Source organism: Schistocerca piceifrons, unplaced genomic scaffold (assembly GCF_021461385.2).
Source record: "Schistocerca piceifrons isolate TAMUIC-IGC-003096 unplaced genomic scaffold, iqSchPice1.1 HiC_scaffold_1872, whole genome shotgun sequence".
Lineage (NCBI taxonomy): Eukaryota > Metazoa > Arthropoda > Insecta > Orthoptera > Acrididae > Schistocerca > Schistocerca piceifrons.
In genome coordinates, this window is record NW_025727759.1 from 2992003 (window position 1) to 3015923 (window position 23921).

The following is a 23921-nucleotide window of genomic DNA, read 5'->3' on the forward strand; positions in this document are numbered from 1 at the left end:
GTTACAGGTCTGTCACCTCTTGTTCGCATTGACGGCACTTTGAACAGTGGACGTCACATTTCATATATGTTACGACCCGTGGCTCTTCCCTTCATTCGATCCATGTGAAACCCTACATTTCAGCAGGATACTGCACGACCCTATCTTCCAGGTCCTATACGGGCCTTTCTGCATACAGAAAATGTTCACTGCTGCCCTGGCCAGCACATTCTCCAGATCTGTCACCGATTGAAAATGTCTGGTCAATGGTGTCCGAGCAACTGGCTCGTCACAATACGCCAGTCACTACTCTTGATGAACTGTGGTATCGTGTTGAAGCTGCATGGGCAGCTGTACCTGTACACGCCATCCAAGCTCTGTTTGACTCAATACCGAGGCGTATCAAGGCCGTTATTACAGCCAGAGGTGGTTGTCCTGGGTACTGATTCCTCAGCATCTATGCACCCAAATTACGTGAAAATGTAATCACATGTCAGTTATAGTATAATATATTTGTCCAATGAATACCCGTTTATCATCTGCATTTCTTCTTTGTGTAGCAATTTTAATGGCCAGTAGTGTATTGTTTTCCAGCAGCCGTGAGTGGTTTACGCTTCACGTAACGCCACCGACTCACACGTTGTTTACACTGTTTGCCTCTGTTCGTGTGTTCCTGACAGTCATTTCTGTACTTCCTCCATGTTGAACTTCAGCTGTCAGGTCGTGACAGCCGTAGGTGCTCCTATTTCGTTTCTTGTCAAACTGCAACATGACTGCTAGGAAATGTCACTAGAACACGAAAAGACAATACTTCCGGAGTCCGCTCCCACATCAGGCTATTACATCACATGTTGACATCAAGTTCAAAACAAGAAATGGTTCTGCAATTCTTTATCACGTAGGGACCGATGGAAATATGTTTGCCGAACTGCAACATGGCGGACGATGCAAAGCACATAATTCCGCAGATGCGCTACAGTTCTATACTCAAGAGACCAGTCCTCTACAGTCATGTTGTATAGAGGTGACCGGTTTTTGAGCACTGACCGTAATAAGTGTACCGGTACTTGCTGTGTCCGCCATCTTGCGTATTGATACACCCTCGTTCTGTGCAACGCAAACTTGGCAATCTGACGCCAACACAAGAGTTGGTAGACAGTTCCAGTATCCCCACCTTGCGCCAGTTGCTGTTAACAACCTTTTTCCATGCAAAACCCAACTTCCGTAAAAATGAGGGTTGCAACCTTGTTCTGGGCGACTATTCTATGTGCTCAGTTTAATCTCAGAACGAACGAGTTTCCTCGTTGTTTCGGTGATACCGGAAGGCAGCAACATGCAGCTTTGACCTTTATACAGGTCATGTAGGTAGGATAGATTCAGCTTGCTATTAAGTGGCAGAACAGAAACGAGAGAGAAATACGGGTTCCCCCAGGAATGCTTTTTTACGAAACAGATGTTATTGTACGTTAAGAAGTCGAACTATGACAGTGTTGACGATGAAATAGGTAACATAGTTTGCAGTACGTGCTGACTAAAATACCCTCGAATTTCTGGTCCTGCCCTAGAATGCAGCCGATGTAATACTGCAACAATTACCAACGGAGGGGGGACCCTGTCGGTTTCTGATAGTATCACAGCGGGCATTAGTGCCAACTAAAATACTGATCTCGACAAGATTTCTCTTGATATTATCTTTTCACTCCTGTTACGCTAGCGAATGGCGTGTGGGTAGGGTGATCCACGGTAAGGCGTCTGTATTGGCCGCAGTTTCTCGATTTTTCTCGTCGTCGCCATTTCGCTGCAAGCCTGGAAGCTTCGAGGAGACGCGCTGGCGCTGCGGAACAGCGGTTTGTGGGCAGGAAGCGGGCGTCCGCGCAGTGGAGACAACTGCGGGTCGCCAGTCCAGGGTCAGCGGGTGACGTCACGCGGCGAGGCTGGTGGAAACCGGCTGCTGCGAGCACAGTGAAGAGGTGTCCGCATCTCGCGGTCTTGCGGTAGCGTTCTCGTTTCCCGCGCACGGGGTCCCGGGTTCGATTCCCAGTGGGAATGTGTTTGTAAGGTGCAGTAGCTGCTGTTAATTTTTTCCAGAGGAAATCTGTTTCTACCATGTAGAACACTCCAGAATGATTGCAGCTTGCCGTACTTCAGACATTTGGTGGGTGATGTGATAAATATAATCGATACCTCTTGACTAGCTTTTTCCACTCAACTGATAAGTCATTCGACGGCTCTTCACTGATGAGGGATCTGACTTTGAGCCACGAATAGGTTTTAAGCAGTCCTGTAAGGACTGCATGGTTTTCGGAGGTTGGTGGTTTGAGTGGGGAAGCAGAGCCACTTTGCCGGAGGACAGGAGAATCTCGCGCGTGTCTTTTTCAGGAAGGCCGTCCTGGTTTTTAGCCGGGCGTAGTGTCTCATACGTTACCTACAATGCAATAATGTTGCACAATCGCAGTTCCCCGACTAAGTGCATAATGAAACTCATCGTATGTGTCAGTATGGGCACTGACTCTGTTGTCAGTAATTCTGCCCATTGATCACTTTACGATGTCTGCATACAGGGAAAAAGCCAAGTGACGAAAACTGACGTTTGGTAGACACACAGCCGTCCATTTATGTAGCCTCACAGTTGCATTTGTGTGCGCTGATGACGTGATGACGTTCAGAGGGAGCACATGGTCGTAATAAGGACTGAAAACGCCACACACTATGGGTTTCTTCCAGTATTTAACGACCGTTAAGTTGTAAATGTTCCTTTCAGCTCTGCAGGAAGTTTCAGTACAGTAATGCAAAGTCTATAGTTACCGCAGATGGATGATGTATTGCTCATAATTACGGACTCGTTATGTATTACCCGAGTTGTTTACGTGTGAGAGCAGCAAGGCTCTTATATTTACTGGAGAAACCAATCAGTTACAGTCTTTTAAAAGGTAGTGTGATTCTTCCTCCTCCCAAACTGAGTCTCATTTATTTACACCATTGAAACGACTGTGAAGTGCATGGCAGTGGGTACATCCATCGTATCACTTACTAGGAGTTCCTCATGGTCCATTCACGTTCAGGGGTGTGTGAAGAATCATTAAAGTGCCTCTGTGTGTGCAGTAATCAGTCTAAACTTGTCTTCGTGATCTGTGCGAGAGCCATACGAATGGAGTTGTGATGTATACGCAGAGTCAGGATTTGACGTAGAGGTTTGTCTCCTCCAGAAATAACCTGTACTCAGTGCAGTCCTTAGCTCCTCGAAAAGTATGCAGAACGGCAATGTTCTGGGCTGATTTAACAATTGCGGCAATCACTCACCCAGACGCAGTATAGAAACATTCCTATAATGCATATAATGTCTCGTAATCTGCACGAAACACGGCGCGCAATGTTTGTGTACGAAATAAAATGTTCACATGCGAATATCTCCTAAAATAAATCACTCACAAATCTCAGGCTTTCACAAAATATTCAGTACTGTAGTCGCTCTTTGTCAATGGCAAGAGAAGCAATAAAACGCGCAAATTTCTTTATTTTGGAATAAATTTGATCAGCGCGATTTAACATAGGCGTTTACCAGAAGATGGTTCCCGAACAACTTAATCGGCTCCTAGATCGGAGGCACAAAGCCATACTCGTACGCACGGGATATGCTTAATTCCTATTGGCTAATATGTTAAACAGCCAATCAGATCATTTCGAGCACTTGTATACTCAGGTATTTTTAATAACAGCCAGTCAGATTACTGCAGGTAATTTAGACGAGAAATCGCGTAATTCTGAAACAAAATAAAATTTAATGAAGACAAAATTAGATTCCATTCCGCAACATAAATTACTTAAAAGTTTAAACTCAACTCCCCTTCTGGATGCCTTTTACAAAACCAAACTAAGTCGGGCATACGCCACAAATTCCACTATTGTACAAGAAACGTTCTCACACATACATTTACTTAATTTCCATAAAATTTCAACGTATCTCTTCAGACCCTGCGAAACACGTGCGTAGCCGAAACACGTTCAGATAATAATTTTCCAAAGTACTTTTTATTTAGTCAGAAATCTGTGGTAATGAAACGAAAGAAAATTCCGGACAATTAGATTTTATGGACCTGTACTTCTGGTTGTAGTTTCAATTGATACTATAGATGAATCCATCACAGTCGTCCCTTGGGTAAAAATTTATATCTCCGAAAGTACTGAAGTTATTCACTTGAAATCAGCTGGGCCAGCGTGAGAACCAAAATTCTGCTCTCCTCCCAGCTCCGCTTTCGATGTAAGATGACAATTCGTAATAATTAGCTACATTGAAAACCGAGAGTGTGGTTGAAAAAGTGTTCATATAGCTGACATGGCCAGTTTCATCTGGTTGTTTCATTCAACTGACAAAACTGACCGAGTGAGTAAACAGTTGATTAGCCACTCACGTCTTGCTGCATCAGTGACCTGCCCATCATCCGTGTACTGCTTGCCGTGGCGTGCATCCTTCGTTTGACCAAACAGACGGAAGTCGGAAGGTGCGAGATGCGGGTTGTTCAGCTCTGAGTGATCCACCGGTCACCTTGAATGAGAGCACGTCCCCACATCGCAGGAGTCACAGCCGTCTGCAGCTGACCGACACGTGGAGGTCGGCCAGATACGCACAACCTTGCTGCGACGATGACGCTGCTAGGCCAGGCGTGGATCACCAGTAAGCTCTTCTGACGCTGACAGACACCTCCCACTACGACTCACGGTGCTTCTGTTCACTGCCAAATCTCCTCAGACATTCTGCAAGCGGGTATGAAGATGCTCTGGTTTTCATCCGAAAGAAACTCAGTGACAGCTCTCTGCTTGGGTCGCAGCTCCTTCACGGACGCCATTTTGGAGGCTGATGGAATTCCATGAAGGTGTAGGGGCTGAAGCAGAAATGTTCCACGATGTCTCACAAAATTTCGCATTTTTCCAACTGAAATTGGCCGAGAAAAAAGTGTAGCGTTGCAGATCGAACGCCCCCGTAATTTTATAAGTAGCTCAGTTGGACGATGATCGTGCTTATGTATTTTAATCTGGATCCTTGATCTTGATGTGGCTAGATTCTTCACAATGCCTGTCTTCTTCTCAGCATCTGGTAGCAAGAAATGCGTGTGTTTGAGAATAGCTCCTCCTTAGATTTCTCCCTGAGGTCACTGGAAATCTAATATCGTTCTCGGCCGAAAACACTAACATCTTACTGCTATCTGAGCAGCACAGTGAAGTCGCTACCACGGCCAGGACAGACACACAGCCAAACCAGTTACAGAAGTACTGGCTTGCACGTCAACTAGTTCCGAAAATGACGAAGAGATTAAGGAAATGCTTTTTGAGAGAGGAGAAATTGCTCAGATCTTTAAGCGAGATGAAAACTTGTGATGCGGCACTCGAAATTGATAGTCGGAATACGAAGTGGAAGGAAAGTTGGAGGAAAATGAATTGAATTAAGGGAATGAAAGGGGAAGCTGCCTGGCAGAATTTTGCACAGAGCACAATTTAACCACTGCTAACAGTTGGTTTGAATCATGAAAGATAATTGTGTACATGTTAGGAGTCAGAATGCACCTCACTATTTGAGACATACTATATAGTCCTAATATTTACTATTATTTGGCAAATAAAAATGTGCTCGGATCGAACCTTGTTCTCTCATAACGACTCTGGAAGTTGCTAATGTCCATTCCCATCAGCTGGAAAATTATTTCCTGAACCAGAGATTACGAGTTGCAATTTTCATTTTAATCAACGTGGAAAGAAGTCCCCTCTTAAGAAAAACTAAGAAAGACATTGTTACCTAACAATCTATCCGGACTACGATATATTGTCTTAGAAATATTGGACCATGGTTGGCTGTCTATTCAGAAAATACTGTCTGAAAAACTAGTTTCGTCGATTATTTGACTATTTCTAGACCAGTTGGTTGATAAAGACCAGATGCCATCAGACATGTGGAATTACAGTGGAAGGCCCCATCACATCAAAAACGCCTCTCAGGGGTGGAAGAAATTGATAATATATCAAAAGCTCAGCCAAATGTTTAGTCATTAATAAACCAAGAGGGCGTAGTTCTTTCGCTGATTAATTTCTAATTCGGATGGAAAAAGAATAAAGAAGTCTGCAATTCATACTGATGAGGCGACTGTAAAGATTCCAAATTGATGGCACCGTGAAATCGTTTCTGACTTGTGTGACCCACACACGGAAATTACACTGTAGAAGAAAACATGACCACCATTGGAAATTATAAAAATATTGAAAAGTAGTTTAATGCACGTCGTACTCATTGGAAAGCTTGTAAACAACTTTAATGATGGACGAAATGAGACCACTTCCTCACGGTTTTCCTGGGAAACGACAGACCGACAAGTAAATACCTGTTGCAATTTGTGGAACATTCGGTAATGAAGACCGGTAGGGCTACCTTAAAGGTCATGCCTCTCCTAGGGCACCATCACGGCACTCCTATTGAGAGAGACTCTATGAAGAAAAACCTGTGTGGGTGGACAGCAAACAGAGAACCGGTGCAGAAGACACAAATGACAAGCAGCCACATCCACTCATTCGCCCTTGGTCTGCAGACCTGCTGCAGACCGCTGCACGGTGTGTGGTCGAACCACTGTCCTCCCGAATGTGAGTCCAGAGTGTCTCACCGCCGCGCCCTGCATATCTACATCTACATCTGTACTCCGCAAGCCACCTGACGGTGTGTGGCGGAGGGTACCTTGGGTACCGCTATCGGTTCTCCCTTCTATTCCAGTCTCGTATTGTTCGTGGAAAGGAGGATTGTCTGTATGCTTCTGTGTGGGCTCTAATCTCTCTGATTTTATCCTCACGGTCTCTTCGCGAGATATAGGTAGGAGGGAGCAATATACTGCTTGACTCTTCGGTGAAGGTATGTTCTCGAAACTTTAACAAAAGCCCGTACCGAGCTACTGAGCGTCTCTCCTGCAGAGTCTTCCACTGGAGTTTATCTATCATCTCCATAACGCTTTTGCGATTACTAAATGATCCTGTAACGAAGCGCGCCGCTCTCCGTTGGATCTTCTCTATCTCTTCTATCAACCCTATCTGGTACGGATCCCACACTGCTGAGCAGTATTCAAGCAGTGGGCGGACAAGCGTACTGTAACCTTTGTTTTCGGATTGCATTTCCTTAGGATTGTTCCAATGAATGGCATCTGCCTTGCCGACGATCAACTATATGATCATTCCATTTTAAATCACTCCTAATGCGTACTCCCAGATAATTTTAACTGCTTCCAGTTGCTGACCTGCTATTTTGTAGCTAAATGATAAGGGATCTATCTTTCTATGTATTCGCAGCACATTACACTTGTCTACATTGAGATTCAATTGCCATTCCCTGCACCATGCGTCAATTCGCTGCAGATCCTCCTGCATTTCAGTACAATTTTCCATTGTTACAACCTCTCGATACACCACAGCATCATCTGCAAAAAGCCTCAGTGAACTTCCGATGTCATCCACCAGGTCATTTATGTACATAGTGAATAGCAACGGTCCTATGACACTCCCCTGGCTTACCTGAAATCACTCTTACTTCGGAAGACTTCTCTCCATTGAGAATGACATGCTGCGTTCTATTATCTAGGAACTCCTCAATCCAATCACACAATTGGTCTGATAGTCCATATGCTCTTACTTTGTTCATTAAACGACTGTGGGGAACTGTATCGAACGCCTTGCGGAAGTCAAGAAACACGGCATCTACCTGTGAACCCGTGTCTATGGCCCTCTGAGTCTCGTGGACGAATAGCACGAGCTGCGTTTCACACGACCGTCTTTTTCCAAACCCGTGCTGATTCCTACAGAGTAGATTTCAAGATTCCAGAAAAGTCATTATACTCGAACAGAATACATGTTTCAAAAGTCTACAACTGATCGGCGTTAGAGATACAGGTCTATAGTTCTGCACATCTGTTAGACGTCCCTTCTTGGAAAACGGGGATGACCTGTGCCCTTTTCCAATCCTTTGGAACGCTACGCTCTTGTAGAGACCTACGGGACAGAGCTGCAAGAAGGGGGGGCAAGTTCCTTCGCGTACTCTGTGTAAAATCGAACTGGTATCCCATCATGTCCAGCAGCCTTTCCTCTTTTGAGCGATTTTGTTTCTCTATCCCTCTGTCGTCTATTTCAATATCTACCATTTTGTCATCTGTACGACAATCTAGAGAAGGAACTACAGTGCAGTCTTCCTCTGTGAAACAGCTTTGGAAAAAGTCAGTATTTCGGCCTTTAGTCTGTCATCCTCTGTTTCAGTACCATTTAGGTCGCAGAGTGTCTGGACATTGTTTTGATCCGCCTACCGCTTTGACATAGGACCAAAATTTCTTAGGATTTTCTGCCAAGCCAGTACATAGAACTTTACTTTGGAATTGATTGAACGCCTCTGGCATAGCCCTCCTCACACTACATTTCGCTTCGCGTAATTTTTGTTTGTCTGCAAGGCTCTTTGGCTATGTTTATGTTTGCTGTGAAGTTCCCTTTGCTTCCGCAATTTTCTAACTCGGTTGTTGTACCACGGTGGCTCTTTCCCATCTCTAACGATCTTGCTTGGCACATACTCATCTAACGCATTATGTACGACGGTTTTGAACTTTGTCCACTGATCCTCAACACTATCTGTACGTGAGACAAAACTTTTGTGTTGAGCCGTCAGCTACTATGTAATCTGCTTTTTGTCACTTTTGCTAAACAGAAAAATCTTCCTACCTTTTTTAATATTTCTATTTACGGCTGAAATCATCGATGCCGTAACCGCTTTATGATGGCCGATTCCCTGTTCTGCGTTAACTGTTTCAAATAGTTCGGGTCTGTTTGTCACCAGGTGGTCCAATATGTTATCGCCACGAGTCAGTTCTCTGTTAACTGCTCAAGGTAGTTTTCAGATAAAGCACTTACAAAAATTTCACTGAATTCTTTGTCCCTGCCACCCGTTATCTATGTTTGTCTCCCAGTCTATATACGGCAAATTAAAATCTCCACCCAGAACTATAACATTGTGGGGAAATCTACTCGAAATATTTTCCAAATTATTCTTCAGGTGCTCAGCCACAACAGCTGCTGAGCCAGGGGGCCTATAGAGACATCCAATTACTATGTCTGAGCCTACTTTAACCGTGGCCGGCCGCGGTGGTCTAGCGGTTCTAGGCGCGCAGTCCGGAACCGCGCGACTGCTACGGTCGCAGGTTCGAATCCTGCCTCGGGCATGGATGTGTGTGATGTCCTTAGGTTAGTTAGGTTTAAGTAGTTCTAAGTTCTAGGGGACTGATGACCACAGACGTTAAGTCCCATAGTGCTCAGAGCCATTTGAACCATTTTTTTTTAACCGTGAGCTACACCCAAATCATTTCACATTCCGGATCTCCGTCAATTTCCTTCGATACTATAGCACTTCTTATCACTATAAACACGCCTCCCCCCTTGACTGTCCAGCCTGTCTCTGCGGTATACATTCCAATCAAAGTTTAGGATTTAATTACTGTTTACGTCTAGTTTCAGCCAACTTTGTCCCTAGTACTATATGGGCGTTATGACCGTTTATTAATGAGAACAGTTCTGGGACCTCTCTATAGACGCTCTTGCAGTTTACTATTAGCACATTAATATTGTTATTCCCTGTTGCATTTTGCCTACTCCTACCTTGCCGCGTCTCAGGAGGCATCCTGTCAGGCCTAGGGAGGGAATTCTCTAACCTAAAAAACCCCCATGTGCACTCCACACATAGTCCGCTACCCTTGTAGCCGCTTCACGTGTAGTGCACGCCTGACCTATTCAGGGGGGCCCTACGTTTCTCCACCCGATAGCGGAGGTCGAGAAATTTGCACCCCAAATCTCCGCAGAATCGTCTGAGCCTCTGGTTTAAGCCTTCCACTCGGCTCCAAACCAGAGGACCGCGATCGGTTCTGTGAACGATACTACAAAGAGTTAGCTCTGATTCCACCCCGCGAGCGAGGCTTTCTGCCTGCACCAATTCCGCCAACCGCCTGTACGAACTGAGGATGATCTCTGAACCCAGACGGCAGGAGTCATTGGTGCCGACATGAGCAACAATTTGCAATCGAGTGCACCCAATGCTCTCTATCGCCGCAGGCAGGGCCTCCTCCACACCTCGGATGAGACCCCCCGGCAAGCAGACAGAGTGAACACTGGCCTTCTTCCCCGACCTTTCTGCTATCCTAAGGGGCTCCATCACCCGCCTAACGTTGGAGCTCCCAATAACTAATAAACCCCTCCCCCCGTGTGCCTGCTCGGACCTTGCTGAAGGAGCAGCCACATGTCCACTCACAGGCAGATCGGGCGTTGCCACGCAACCAGCCTCCACATTGACCCTCCGCCTCGTGCGCCGCGAACGCCGCTGAAACCGCCGCTCCCCTTGGGGAGAGGGTGGCCCAACCGCGCCCTGTACCCGCGAAGATGTCTCGACAGCAGGGTCAGTGGGTGACGCATGTGTAACACCTGGGGTGTACCTTGCGACGCACCAGACTCCCCACTGCCGCTACACTCAGAGGCAGCAGCCTGAAGACGGCAGACCACGGCCATCAACACGTTCAGCTGTTCGCGAACAGTGGCCAGCTCCTCCTGCAGGCCACTACTTGCATTTCACACACGTTTCTCTGCCAGTTACATGGCGCAGACACGTACGAAGATTGTGTCTCCAAAATATGCTGAAGGTGATCGGGACCATGGCTCTCTGTCTTCTCATAATTCAGACGCGATCCCGCTCAGTATCTTGGCAAGTTTGTGATTACCTAGAAAACCGTTTGAGTGAAAGAATCTGCGAAAGCTCAGTCTAAACTACAGTCGCATTACGAGTGTCACAATAAAGTAGAACACTACACCACTGATCTCGGGATACATTAAAGATTTATAAGACAATGACGTCTGTTTCTTAGACGAGGAACATGTCGATGCTCGAAGACTGTATGGAAATGTGAACGGCTTTACAGCTTTTACCACTTAGTTTATTGACATGCAGCACCACTTGGGTGTAGGAAAATACGGTAACAACGCCTTTAAACAACAGTAAAAAGTCGTTCATTATGCGATTACAACGCCAGTGTCAAGACTCTTGAGCCTATAACATTGAGTGCATACTTTGTATGGGGAGGCGAAAAAACCACAAAGCGACATAAAACGGAAACAAATGTACAACTAACTAACGAGGGATGGGAAAGGAAGACTTGGGTTGGTCGGGTGGCTTCCAGAAGCCTGCAGTGTACGTGTTGGCCTGCGACCCTGCGTTGACGTCCGGCGCTACGCTCTGTACAGCACTGCCTCGGCGTCTCGATCCAAGTCGGGCGGGCGCGACAGAAGCCTTCGGACGAATTCTTAGGCGCTCTGCTAGCACCGTAACGGTCCGGCAGACGTCTTACGCTGGTGGAATGGAGATTCTGATTCGGCACGTTTCGAAAAAAGTGGACGCCGTTCTCGCAAAACCCACTTGTCTGAATTTCGGAAGCCAGTTTACACTGTAGGGTGTGGAACTATTTCACTGACTCCGTCGTTTGCCCCCTCATACGACCAGGAGAGTCAAGAGTGATGTCGGAGCTGTGATGGAGCTTACTTTGGTTTAGCCATGACGTATGTGTCATCTAATAAGTACCCGAACGTTCTGTGGGGCAAAGATGCTCTACAAACACGTCCACGCCAAAAGGAGATGCAAATTTAGATTTGTGCGAAAGTTCCACAACACACGTTCTGGAAATGGAGGCAACGAGTTTCATTCCTAAACTGCTCAACCTGGAAATACCTGGGTACACCATAGCTCGCAACAATCGGATAAAATGGCGACATGATTTATGATTGTATTATGCAGCATTCTTTACCACGGAGGTGTGCGCTGCATCTTTTTCTGAAGAAAGAAGACGCAGGTATCGATCTGTTCAAAGGAGAGTTAAACATACCAATGAATTTAGATTAGTGGTTCAAAACAGCTCAAATGGCTCTGACCTCTATGGAACTTAACATCGGAGGTCATCAGTCCAATAGAACCTAGAACTACTTAAACCTAACTAACCTAAGGACATCACACACACCCATGCCCAAGGCAGGATTTGAACCTGTGACCGTAGCAGGCGCGCGGTTCCGGATTGAAGCGGCTAGAACCACTCGGCCACGGTGGCCAGTCAAGTTTAATCGTGCCTACCCTGAGACATTCACCGAGGAAACTGATTTCTGCATTACATGTACATTGCTTTTGATCAGGTTTCACGGATCTGAGGAACTTGAGATAAGGAGGAAGAAAATTTTTCCTAGTTAGAGGTGCCACCAACTTGGATTTAAAAACCATCTTTTGACTGAGAACGATAACATTTTTAGAAGGTGAAAGCAGTCTATCATAGCACCGCAGTGGTAGTTACAAACCTTAGGTGATCGCAAAGCAGTACGGGCCCTTGTCATTTGAAGGAAACTGGTGACGTTGCAATTGATTTAGGATGGACAACACTTTCACAGCTGCTGTTTCATACAGGTATGCATGCGCCTCGTACAAGTGTTGAGGGTGCAGTGTGAGGGCTGCTCAGTGGCACTGTGTTTCAGGACCACCCACCATGTCGGCAGTTACGGAGGTTCAGAACACCACAACCGAGGCCCTGGCCGCCCTGCTAGACGGGGGTGACGGCGCCCTGGTGACGCTGGTGGCGGGCGAGACGAGGGTGGCGGCTCACAGGGCCGTGTTGGCGGCCGCGAGCCCCGTGTTCGCAGCGATGTTCGCGCACGACATGCTGGAGGCCAGCTGCGGCCAGGTGAGCATCGACGACGTGGAGGGCCCGGTGCTGAGGCTCCTGGTGGCCTACACGTATACCCTGCAGGCCCCCCAGCTGCCCGACACGGCCGCCCAGCTGCTCTCGGCGGCCGACAAATACGGCTTGTCGGCCCTGAAGGCTGCCTGCGAGCTGCAGCTGATCTCGCAGTTGGCCGTCGAGACCGCAGCGGCGACGGCCGTCAGGGCAGTGAGGCACTCGTGCCCGGACGCCACCAGGGCTGCCGTCGCCTTCATAAAGGACCACCTGCAGGTGATGGCCACGCGGGGCTGGGCGGAGCTGTGCTCGAGTACCCGCAAGAAGTCATTGAAGTCGGCCGTCTGCTCGGTGAGCCACCTGCAGAAGCCAGGTAAGCACGATTCCCTTTTTGGCAGTGCTAGTGTGAATTTGACGTCGTCCTTGCTTTGTTCGTCATGGGTTTCTTTGCTGCCTACATTGCATAGCACCTTAACGTCATCTACTTAAGCATCGTCAGTCACGATGCTAAGTCTCTCACTGTTTCCACTTCTACTGCTTCTTATCAATTTCGCCTTTCTCTGATTTACTCTGATTCCATATTCTGTACTCATTAGACTGTTCATTCCATTCAGCAAACCCTGTAATTCTTCTTCACTGTCACTGAGAGAATCGGTCATCAGCAAATCTTATATCATTTCACCCTGAATTTTAATTCCACTCTTCAATCTTTCCATTATTTCCGTCATCGCTTCTTCGATGTATAGACTGAACAGTAGGGGCGAAGGATTACATCCCTGTCCGACACCCTTTTTAATCCGAGTACTTCATTCTTGGTCTTTCACTCTTATTTTACCTTCTTGCCTCTTGTACATATTGCAAATTACTTGACTTCTCCTATAGCGTACATGTATTTTTGTCTGAATTTCTAACATCTTGAACCACTTGATATTGCCGAACGCTTTCTCCAGGACCACAAATCCTATGAACGTCACGGAACTTCAATTTTCTTTTCATTCTCCTGTGTATTATCATTGTCAGAAACGTGGATGCTTCAGCTGTTAAGCTGATTGTGCGATAATTCTCACGCTTCTCTGCTCTTGCAGTCTCCCAAATCGTGATGATTATATTTCTTTCAAAGTCAGATTGTATGTTGCCAGACTCAGACATACTACACACCAGTGAGAATAGACCTTTTGCCACCTCCTCCAATGATTTTAGAACTTCTGATTGAATGTTGTCTATACCTTTTGCCTTCTTTGATCTTAAATTTTCCAAAGCGCTTTTAAAATCTGATTCTAATCACCAATATTTTCCATACCGACTCCTGTTTGTTCTTCTGTCACGCCATCAGACAAGTTGTTCCAATCAGAGAGGCCTTCAGTGTACTCCTTCCAACTTTCCGATCTCGCCTCTGTATTTAACACTGGAATTCCCATTGTGCTCTTAATGTTACCACGCTTGCTTTTAATTCCGTGGAAGATTGCTTTGACTTTTCTATATGCTGCATCAGTCGTCCCAAGAATCATTTCTTCTTTGATTTCTTCACATTTTTCGTGCAGCCATTTCACGTTAGCTTCTCTGCACTTCCTGTTCATTTCATCCTTAAGTGACATATTTCTCAATTACTGAATTTTCCTGAATATTTTTAACTTCTGTCTTTGATTGATCAGCTGAAGGATTTCTTATGTTTCCTATGGTTTCTTCGCAGTTAGCTTTTTTGTACCTACGTTTTTCTTTCCAACTATTGAGCTGTTAATTATCGCAGTATCTGTAGCCTCAGAGAACATAAATCTCATCTCTTCTTTCCTTAGTACTACGGTATTCCACTTCTTTGTACATCGATTGCTCCTGACAAGTCTCGTAAAATTCCGCCTACTCTTCATCACTCCTAATTGTTATGAGTCTATATCTACTCCTGGGTATACTTTACAGTACAGTATCTGATTTCAAAATCTGACTTTAAACCTCCCATGTTTCGGTCCTTTCCCAAGTATACCCCCTTGTCTCAAGATTCTTGAATAGACTATACCAGCTATTACTAGGATAAATTTACTATAGAACTTAACGAACCTTACTTCTCTCCTATTCCTATTATCAAGTACATATTCTCGTGTAACCCTTTCTTCTACTCCTTCCCCTACGGTTGCGTTTCAATCCCTCCATGACTATCACATATGTACCGAATTACCTGTTCAATATCCTCATACTTTCTCTCTCTTCACTTTCAACTTGCGACGTCATCATGTATACCTGAACTATGCATGTTGTTGGTTTGCTTTCGATTCTCACGAGAACATCTATACTCATCCGTTCACAGTATCTCACTTTCTGCCCCTGCCTTTCTATTGATACTGAATCCTACTCCTGTTATCTGCTGCTGTTGCTACTACCCTATTCTCATGTGACAAGAAATCCTTTCCTTTCCTTTACTTTTCTTTCCTTTGCACATCACTGACACCCACTATAGTTAGATACGTCCTCAGCATTTCCCTTTTCTTATTTTCTAGCTTCCCAACCACATACAAATTCCTTACTTTCCACATGACGACTCGTAGAACGTTATCCTTTTGTTGATTACTCAACTTTTTTCTCATGGTCACCTCCCCCTTGGGCCTCCTCGCCTGGAGGTTTGAATGGGGGACTAGTCTTTTGTTAATGGAGAGACCGTTATGGCTCTTATTGAATCACATGCCACATGTCATGTTGATGCACGTTATGCATATTTACACAGTGGTTTCCATTGCCTTCTGTGTCCTCACGTTGTTGATCATTGCCAATTCTTCCTCATTTAGGACCAGTTTCAGATCTCAAGGGAAAGAGAGTGCCCTGAACCTCTGTCGGCCCCTCCGCCCTCTTTGGAAAGGCTGTTGGCTGAAAAAGGGTGACACCTTATGCTGGAAGTCTTCAGACACCAATGCTGATTATTCTTATTCAAAATTCAAGCGATGGTGAGGTTCAAACCCGGGACTGAGGACTTTCCTGATTACTGAAAAAGACGCTACCCCTGGGTGACTGGCCCCAAAGAGCAGGGTGTGACTCACTGAGATATCCAGGAAAGCAGGAGCTATGAACACTGGGGCTAGTCGTGCACACTGAGGGGAAACAAGAAGAGAATACTCCAGCCAGCACAATAATATTGTCACACTCAATGCTATGCCTTACAATCACATTTCCTTCTCTATTCAGCTATCGCCCTGAATATTTTCTGTGCATTCCCTTTCACTAAACAGACGGGCAATCTCTGCCCCCCGTGTCTTGTTTCAAGTTCCCTGTGGCGTTACGAGGTCGTCCAGGGAATCCTATCAGGTTTCCTGCTACTGGGATATAGCAGATTATATTCGCTGTCGACCTACAGGTGTACGACATATCTCCCACAACGTCAGTATTGATGTGACGTTTTCATCCAGCTATCATTTGTTGCCTCTGTCTCTCGGATACATATGCTCCATACAAGTCTATTTTGTTTCCTTTTCAATTTTTTAAAAAAAAATCCATATTCAATAGACTACAGGTTACTTCACAAGTTGTAAACGTTGTCCATCAGGTAAAATTGCATACACTGTGTAATCCATTTTTTTCTTTTAATGGTGGCCTCTACTGCAAACTGCTCAACACGAAAATTATTGTTTAAGAAATACATCACCACTGCTGTCTTTTCAATGAATCGAATTGTGGAGACATTACATGCATATATACAGTTCTATTTGCTTTACTCAAATGCAGATTTTGAATATACTCTTAAGAACTTTTATAGCATACCTGTTGTATTTCTTGTCCATCTTCATTCCCTCAGGCTTCACATCAAAAATCCCCTGCATATCCATGATCATGTAGTTTCAAAAAGTAAGTTGATACCCCAACTTATCAGTTTGTTTCTCTATCACTGGATCCCTCCCTCTCTCCCTCCCTCTCTCCCTCCCTCTCTCCCTCCCTCTCTCCCTCCCTCTCTCCCTCCCTCTCTCCCTCCCTCTCTCCCTCCCTCTCTCCCTCCCTCTCTCCCTCCCTCTCTCCCTCCCTCTCTCCCTCCCTCTCTCCCTCCCTCTCTCCCTCCCTCTCTCCCTCCCTCTCTCCCTCCCTCTCTCCCTCCCTCTCTCCCTCCCTCTCTCCCTCCCTCTCTCCCTCCCTCTCTCCCTCCCTCTCTCCCTCCCTCTCTCCCTCCCTCTCTCCCTCCCTCTCTCCCTCCCTCTCTCCCTCCGTCTCTCCCTCCGTCTCTCCCTCCGTCTCTCCCTCCGTCTCTCCCTCCGTCTCTCCCTCCGTCTCTCCCTCCGTCTCTCCCTCCGTCTCTCCCTCCGTCTCTCCCTCCGTCTCTCCCTCCGTCTCTCCCTCCGTCTCTCCCTCCGTCTCTCCCTCCGTCTCTCCCTCCGTCTCTCCCTCCGTCTCTCCCTCCGTCTCTCCCTCCGTCTCTCCCTCCGTCTCTCCCTCCGTCTCTCCCTCCGTCTCTCCCTCCGTCTCTCCCTCCGTCTCTCCCTCCGTCTCTCCCTCCGTCTCTCCCTCCGTCTCTCCCTCCGTCTCTCCCTCCGTCTCTCCCTCCGTCTCTCCCTCCGTCTCTCCCTCCGTCTCTCCCTCCGTCTCTCCCTCCGTCTCTCCCTCCGTCTCTCCCTCCGTCTCTCCCTCCGTCTCTCCCTCCGTCTCTCCCTCCGTCTCTCCCTCCGTCTCTCCCTCCGTCTCTCCCTCCGTCTCTCCCTCCGTCTCTCCCTCCGTCTCTCCCTCCGTCTCTCCCTCCGTCTCTCCCTCCGTCTCTCCCTCCGTCTCTCCCTCCGTCTCTCCCTCCGTCTCTCCCTCCGTCTCTCCCTCCGTCTCTCCCTCCGTCTCTCCCTCCGTCTCTCCCTCCGTCTCTCCCTCCGTCTCTCCCTCCGTCTCTCCCTCCGTCTCTCCCTCCGTCTCTCCCTCCGTCTCTCCCTCCGTCTCTCCCTCCGTCTCTCCCTCCGTCTCTCCCTCCGTCTCTCCCTCCGTCTCTCCCTCCGTCTCTCCCTCCGTCTCTCCCTCCGTCTCTCCCTCCGTCTCTCCCTCCGTCTCTCCCTCCCTCGTGATATAATTCAGCATCCATACATCAGTTTTCGAGTTACCTCACAACCAAAAGTAGCAGCCAGTTGACTTTAACTGCTTCTAAATTGTCTGATAGTTGTTCTGTCAGGGCAGCAAAATTGTTGGCCCTTATGTTTGGAATTTGGTTTGTGCTTCATTTTGAACAATTTGTTGTTTTGCATCTTAGGCTACGCCAATGGGGAATATAGCAGAAGTAGTGCAGAAAAAGACCAGTTAATTGGTGGCACAGTCACGTTAAGTGTTCTGTTGCCCCGGTGGACAGTCCCTCAGCTGTACCGCCTGCAGTGAGCCCCTGTGTGAACACGCCCACCCACACAGTGTTTCTCTGTGCAGCTCGCCGACCGCCACAGGGGGTGGGTCCACCCCCAACTCTGACAGTCAACCCCACAGCGCCCACAGCCGGACTCCTGCTGCAGCTGCGCCTCCCACGTCTGCCCGACACACCCCTCCACCTGATGACGCAGCCGTCTCTCGCTTCCGGTGAGTTGTGTTGCCACACGTGCCCAAGTCTTACCCTCAGAGTACTGCTTATTTTGGCATTAACCAGCCGATATAGTAAATAAAATAAAATACAGATTCCTTCAGTTTTTGGATAGAGGTTACAGTTGCCAATAAATATTACTCCTATCTCACATTTTTGGCTATGATATTTTGAAGATTGAGCACATATGCAGAAGATTTCTCGTTCTCTGTATTTGCAGTGAGAATTACGTTCAGTTCAGTCACTCAACTGTAGTTACGTAGGAAGTGTCCCATACAAATCATACCCATTCCCAAAGATTCTTTATATATTGATGTGTTGAATCTAGATTTTGTTTTTAGTGACGATTATGTGTCTTACAAACTGATTCTGAATTAAATGGGTGTGGAAACACGATTTTTCACACAATTCCTCTCAACAAAACCTATGTGAATGGTTGTAGATATAAGTTGTTGAAGACACTGAGTAAGAAATGGCGAAAATAAGGTAAACAGAAATACAAGTAATAATGACAAAAAGTTAATATTTAGTACAGTAATGAGGATACAGCTTGTTTTGGGTATGTCTTAAAATGTAATTCGAATATTCCTTAAATGGTTCCCTAGTGAGTTACATCTGTAGTGACTACTGAAAATCTGTGCCGCACTGGAACAGGAACCCAGATTTGCTGCTTATTGCAGGCAGTCTCCTTGAACAGTCTGCTGCCTGAGTACACCTCCACTTCTGACTCAGCTTCTCATCGAAACTTGCACTAGAGTTTATCCCGAGGGACTTGTGGGAAGAGTAGCAAAAGGGAAATCGAATCAGTGGATGTGTTATCCTACTGCAGAGGATGTACATGAGAACCTCCGGTGGTAGTGTCTGCAAACCATGGGTAAAAAGCATCATCCACAATGGTAATTCCAGTTACGCCAGCAAACGCGCTCAGCTGGTCTAATGGTTGAGGTATCTGCTCTCGAGAAGTGAGAAATGCAGTGGGTGTGGCTGAGTGGAGATGCGTACAGCACTGTATGGCTCGTCACTCGTAAACAAACTCCTCTATTCGATGGATGTTGAAGGTCACCAGGTGTGATGAGTAGTGGATTTGATTCACAGAGGAGAAGTTTTGCATAATTCCATGGTATAGTTAACTTCTAGTTTCAGAAATGAGCAACTGACGTGGGCAAAGATAGTTGGTCCTACTGAAAAATATATTGACATCTCACAGTGAACTGATACATTTACAAGATGACTTCATAGCCTGTGGATTTCAGTATCAAGTATGGACCATTTTATACTTCAGTTTTATATATACCCAACAGCAGTTTCCTCAATGATTATGGTGCCACTAAACCGGAGTTACTAAATACAGTTTTCCTTAATTCCTTCACGAAAAATTATGTATATTAGGTGTTGTGAAACAACTCAAATCACTTAAGAAAGGCAAGTCTTCTCGTCCAGATGGAATACGAATCAGGTTCCTTTCAGAGTATGCAGACACAATAGTGCCTTTCTTAGCAATCATATACAACAGTTCACTTGGCGAAAGGTCTGTTCCTAAAGACTGGAAAGTAGCACAGGTCACACCAACACTCAAGAAAGGAAATAAGAGTAACCTATTGAATTACAGAGACATATTACTGACCTCAATTTGCTGTAGGATTTTGGAGAATACACTGTACTCGAACATTATGACTCACCTCGAAGAAAATGACTTATTGATACATAACCAACACGGATTCAGAAAATATCGCTCTTGCGCAACACAGCTAGCTATTTATGCCCATGAAGTAATGAGTGCTGTCGACAAGGGATCTAAGATCGATTCCATATTCTTAGATTTCCAGAAGGGTTTGATACCATTTCTAACAAGAGACTATTACATGGTGTATACGACCCGGAAGATCCGGGAAAGACCTAGGAATTTTTTCATCTGCAGGAAAAACAGGGGAATTTTCTAGAATCCCGTGAGTTTTCCATTGATTTAGTTTTCAGTTAATTTTTTATCATTTTAACTGGTAATAACCAATACTCTAACAATGGAAATTACTGTATACCGCTACTGCAGAATAATACTGCAGCAACAAAATATGAACGAGGGAATGAAATATAAATTCCAAAGGAAATGCTTCATATATAAACAAAAAACACACAGCGCTCATACAAGCGTCTGCCAACAGCAAAATGTGTGATAGGCTGTAGGAAGACAATGCAGTGCTTAGTAACAACAAAGTACCTCCGATGAGCGTTAAGTCTCAACTGTTCACATCAGATTCATTTAAGCAGTTACGAGCGGAACCACGCGCATGCGCAGTTGAGTCGCGTCTGAGTGGTACCTTCTCCCGCTTCTGGAAACAGGAATGTCGCTGTTGGTTGTGTACGCAGCAAACCGGAGTGTCTGAACCAGGCGGCAATTTCGGCGGCGAGGGGGAAAATTCGTATTGTTGAGGAAAAATAACCTTGTTTCACAAAGCACCTAGCATCTAGAGCACATTGGTCTATCAATTATTCAAAAGAGTTTGAAGCTCATCCCTGTTGCTTTTTGAACATTTTTGATCACATTCTAAGTTGATTTCTGAATGACTCGTAAGTTGATTTTTGAATGCGTGCATAGTGTACGTGATGTACCTGCCGGGGGAATCCTCGTCGCATCTGGAAATAAACTTTCCTGCAGACAAAAGGGGACGGGGCTACACGAGCTGAGCGGAATAAAGCCGCACGGGTGAATGTAGTGTGTGTGTATGTGTGTGTGTGTGTCTGACTGGTATGCAGCTACGTCCATAGATTCAGACTACCAGAGTGGAAATGAACGACCAACAGGAATAACAGATACGAAATATTAACGTATTATCTTGTCGCTGTATCAAAGAAAATGAAAGTTTGACAGAAAATTTTTGACCAGGTCGCTTCACTAGAGAGGGAAAGTTGTACATATCCTGGTTAGCAGCCGCTTAAGTTCCATTCTGGGAGTAGCGCGGAAAACGCGTTGTACGAACACGTAATAACGCCTAACCGGAGAATAATCGCTGGATAATTACTAAACCGGTGGGTGCCACCATCTAACCGTCTAGTATTGCCCTGCTACGAAATATCATAGATCCAGGGTTGATGCGCAGATCAGGTTGACTTGTAATGGGGAGGGGGTGGGGGGTGATCTGTGTTCACATTTAGTGACTTTGCTGTTTCCTCTTTGTTCACTGCTGTCATATCAAATGAAAGAGAGTGGTTTCTGTGGCTGGGAGATATCAAGGGAATTAAAATACATTCACACAATTACGGAAGATTAAAATATGTCATTAGTTCCAGATTTTAATACAATTTCCACCTATCTGACAGTCAAGCATTAATTATCTTGCAGAACAATGAAGTTACTTTTGTCGCTTTGCTGAAGTAATTCGGCTTTTATTGATCTTTTCCGCTGAGGCAGCCAGTTTGTTTGAAACAAAGTGTTCAATTCCACACTATTGGCTAGTTTCAACTGTTCGCTGCATTTCAAGGGCACGTTTTCATCTTCTACAGGGTGTATACGACCCGGGACAACCGAGAGATCTGGGAAAAACCCGGGAACTTTTTCATCCGGGAGAAAACCAGGAAAAACCCGGGAATTTTTTAGAATTATGGGAATTTTTCATTGCTTTAGTTTTCAGTTAAATTTTTGTAATTTTGACTGGCAAGAACCGTTACTCTAACAAATGATATTACTGTATCCCGCAACTGCAGAATAATACTGCAACAATGAAACTTAACGAGAGGAAAAAAAAACCAAAATAACTTAAAATGCAAACGAAATGCGCCACATACGACGACGACACAGAGTCCTCGTGCAAGCGTCTGCCAACAGCAAAACGTGTCAAAGGCTTTGGGAAGGCTGTGCAATACTTCATAACAACAAATTCCCTCCGATGACCGTGAAGTCACAACTGTTTACACTACATTCGTGTTAGCAGTTACGAGCGAGCTCATGCGCATGCGCAGTTGAGTCGCGTTTGAGAAGCAGATTCTCCCGCTTCTGGCTACAGGAATGTGTGGCTCTCCGCTGTGCAAGCAGTCGCAGCAAGCAGCTAGATTGTACCGGGAAAAGGGGGCGCCAAATTCATATTCTCAAGGAAAAAAACTTGTTTCACAAAGCGCCTAGCATCCAGCGCACGTTGATCTATCAATCATTTATATGATTTTGAAACGCATCCTTGTTGGTTTCTGAACACATTTTAAGTTCATTTCTGAATGAATCGTAAGTTGATTTTTGAATGCGTGCGTAGTGTACGTGATGTCTCTGTCAGGAGAATCCTAATCGCATCTAGAAAATAAACTTTCTGCAGACAAAAGGGGATGGGGCCGTACGAGCTGAGCGGAGTAAAGCCAAACGGATAAATGCCAGTCGCTGTCTGATTATGTGGTTGATTGGGTTTTCGAATGATCAGCTTTCTTATAATTCGTAGCGAAATCCATAGATTCAGCCTACCAGAACGGAAATAAACGACTGCAGGAATAACAAGTGGGTAAGATTACGTATTATCTTCTCGTTGTATCCAAGAAAATGAAATTTTGACAGAAACTTTCTGCCCAGATTGCTACACTAGTAAGGTCCAGTTGTACAGTCCCCGGCTAGCAGCCGCTTAAGTTCTGATTCGGAAGTAACGCAGAAAACGTTTTGTACGAATTTGTAACAACGCCTAATGGCAGAACAATCGCGGGGTAACTAAACCGGTGTTTCTGGCAGGGTTACTGAAGTTAATCGGCGAACAAATTTTGACAGTAGCAGGAATGTCCACAGAATTGGTGATGACAAGATTGTTAGAACGAGGAAGCAGAATAAACGGGGACATCACACAAATTATGGAAGGACGAGACTATTCCAAATTTATATAAGAATTTCGTAATACTACTTTCCGATCTCATGCTTGAGAAACTGGTGCGCATGAATAAAATGTGAAACTATTTCCTAACATAAAGCTTTCTGCTTGTTGTAGGCCTAATAGGCATTTGATATTGGTACTTAGTGAATTACATTCTATCGTGTTTTAAAAATGACCATTTGTGTCAAAACAGTCTCGATAATTTGGTGTGTGTGTGTTACAAAATTTGCTACAATATTAGAAAGGCCTGTTTTGTTTTATTTAGCATCCAGCGACAAAATAGACGTGATCAGATCCAGAAAACACCAATCTTGGGTATAATTTGTATTAACAGCTTTTTCAGTATTAGATAACGAAATTTCGATTTTTCATGCAGCAAAAAGTTTGGCGAACTTTGGTGAGGTAATAGATTCTTGTGCAGAAAGCAAAGCACGCCATTTAAAGCTGTAGCCAGATTAGAGAGAAAAAATGCTAGGAGGTAAGTATTGAAATGTGTACTTTCTTGCTTGTCTCTTGTCTATATTGGTTTTATGCATCCTATATTTTACTTTTGTCACACAAAACAGGAAGTTATTAGCTATTAGGCAATAAAGAGTCCAAATTTTCTGAAGAGTTCTTGTTCTCACGATTACAAATAATCCCATCCACTATTAATGGCGAGTTTTTTTAAAAAAATAAAGAGGGGCAGGCTGTCAAACTGGCTGACTGGGAGCAGGAGAGGCACCACAGGACATTTCTATTTACACAGTCCTGAATATAGTTTAATGTCATCGCTTACAAAATATACCCGTTTCAATTCCACAGAGTGAAATACAGTGACGTGCGATAGGAGAATGCTGTACG

At 45.4% G+C, this 23921-nt stretch overlaps 1 protein-coding gene across 1 annotated transcript in view; it reads left to right on the top strand.

Annotated features, from left to right (window-relative positions):
• The window catches only part of LOC124741133 (speckle-type POZ protein-like), a 49910-nt gene that overhangs the window by 18062 nt on the left and 7927 nt on the right, over window positions 1-23921 (top strand). The window contains exons 2-3 of the mRNA XM_047248662.1: window positions 12535-13107; window positions 18096-18242. Of these exons, the coding sequence (XP_047104618.1) occupies window positions 12546-13107; window positions 18096-18242 (709 nt within the window). The 5' untranslated portion in view covers window positions 12535-12545. The remainder of the gene's footprint in view (window positions 1-12534; window positions 13108-18095; window positions 18243-23921) is intronic.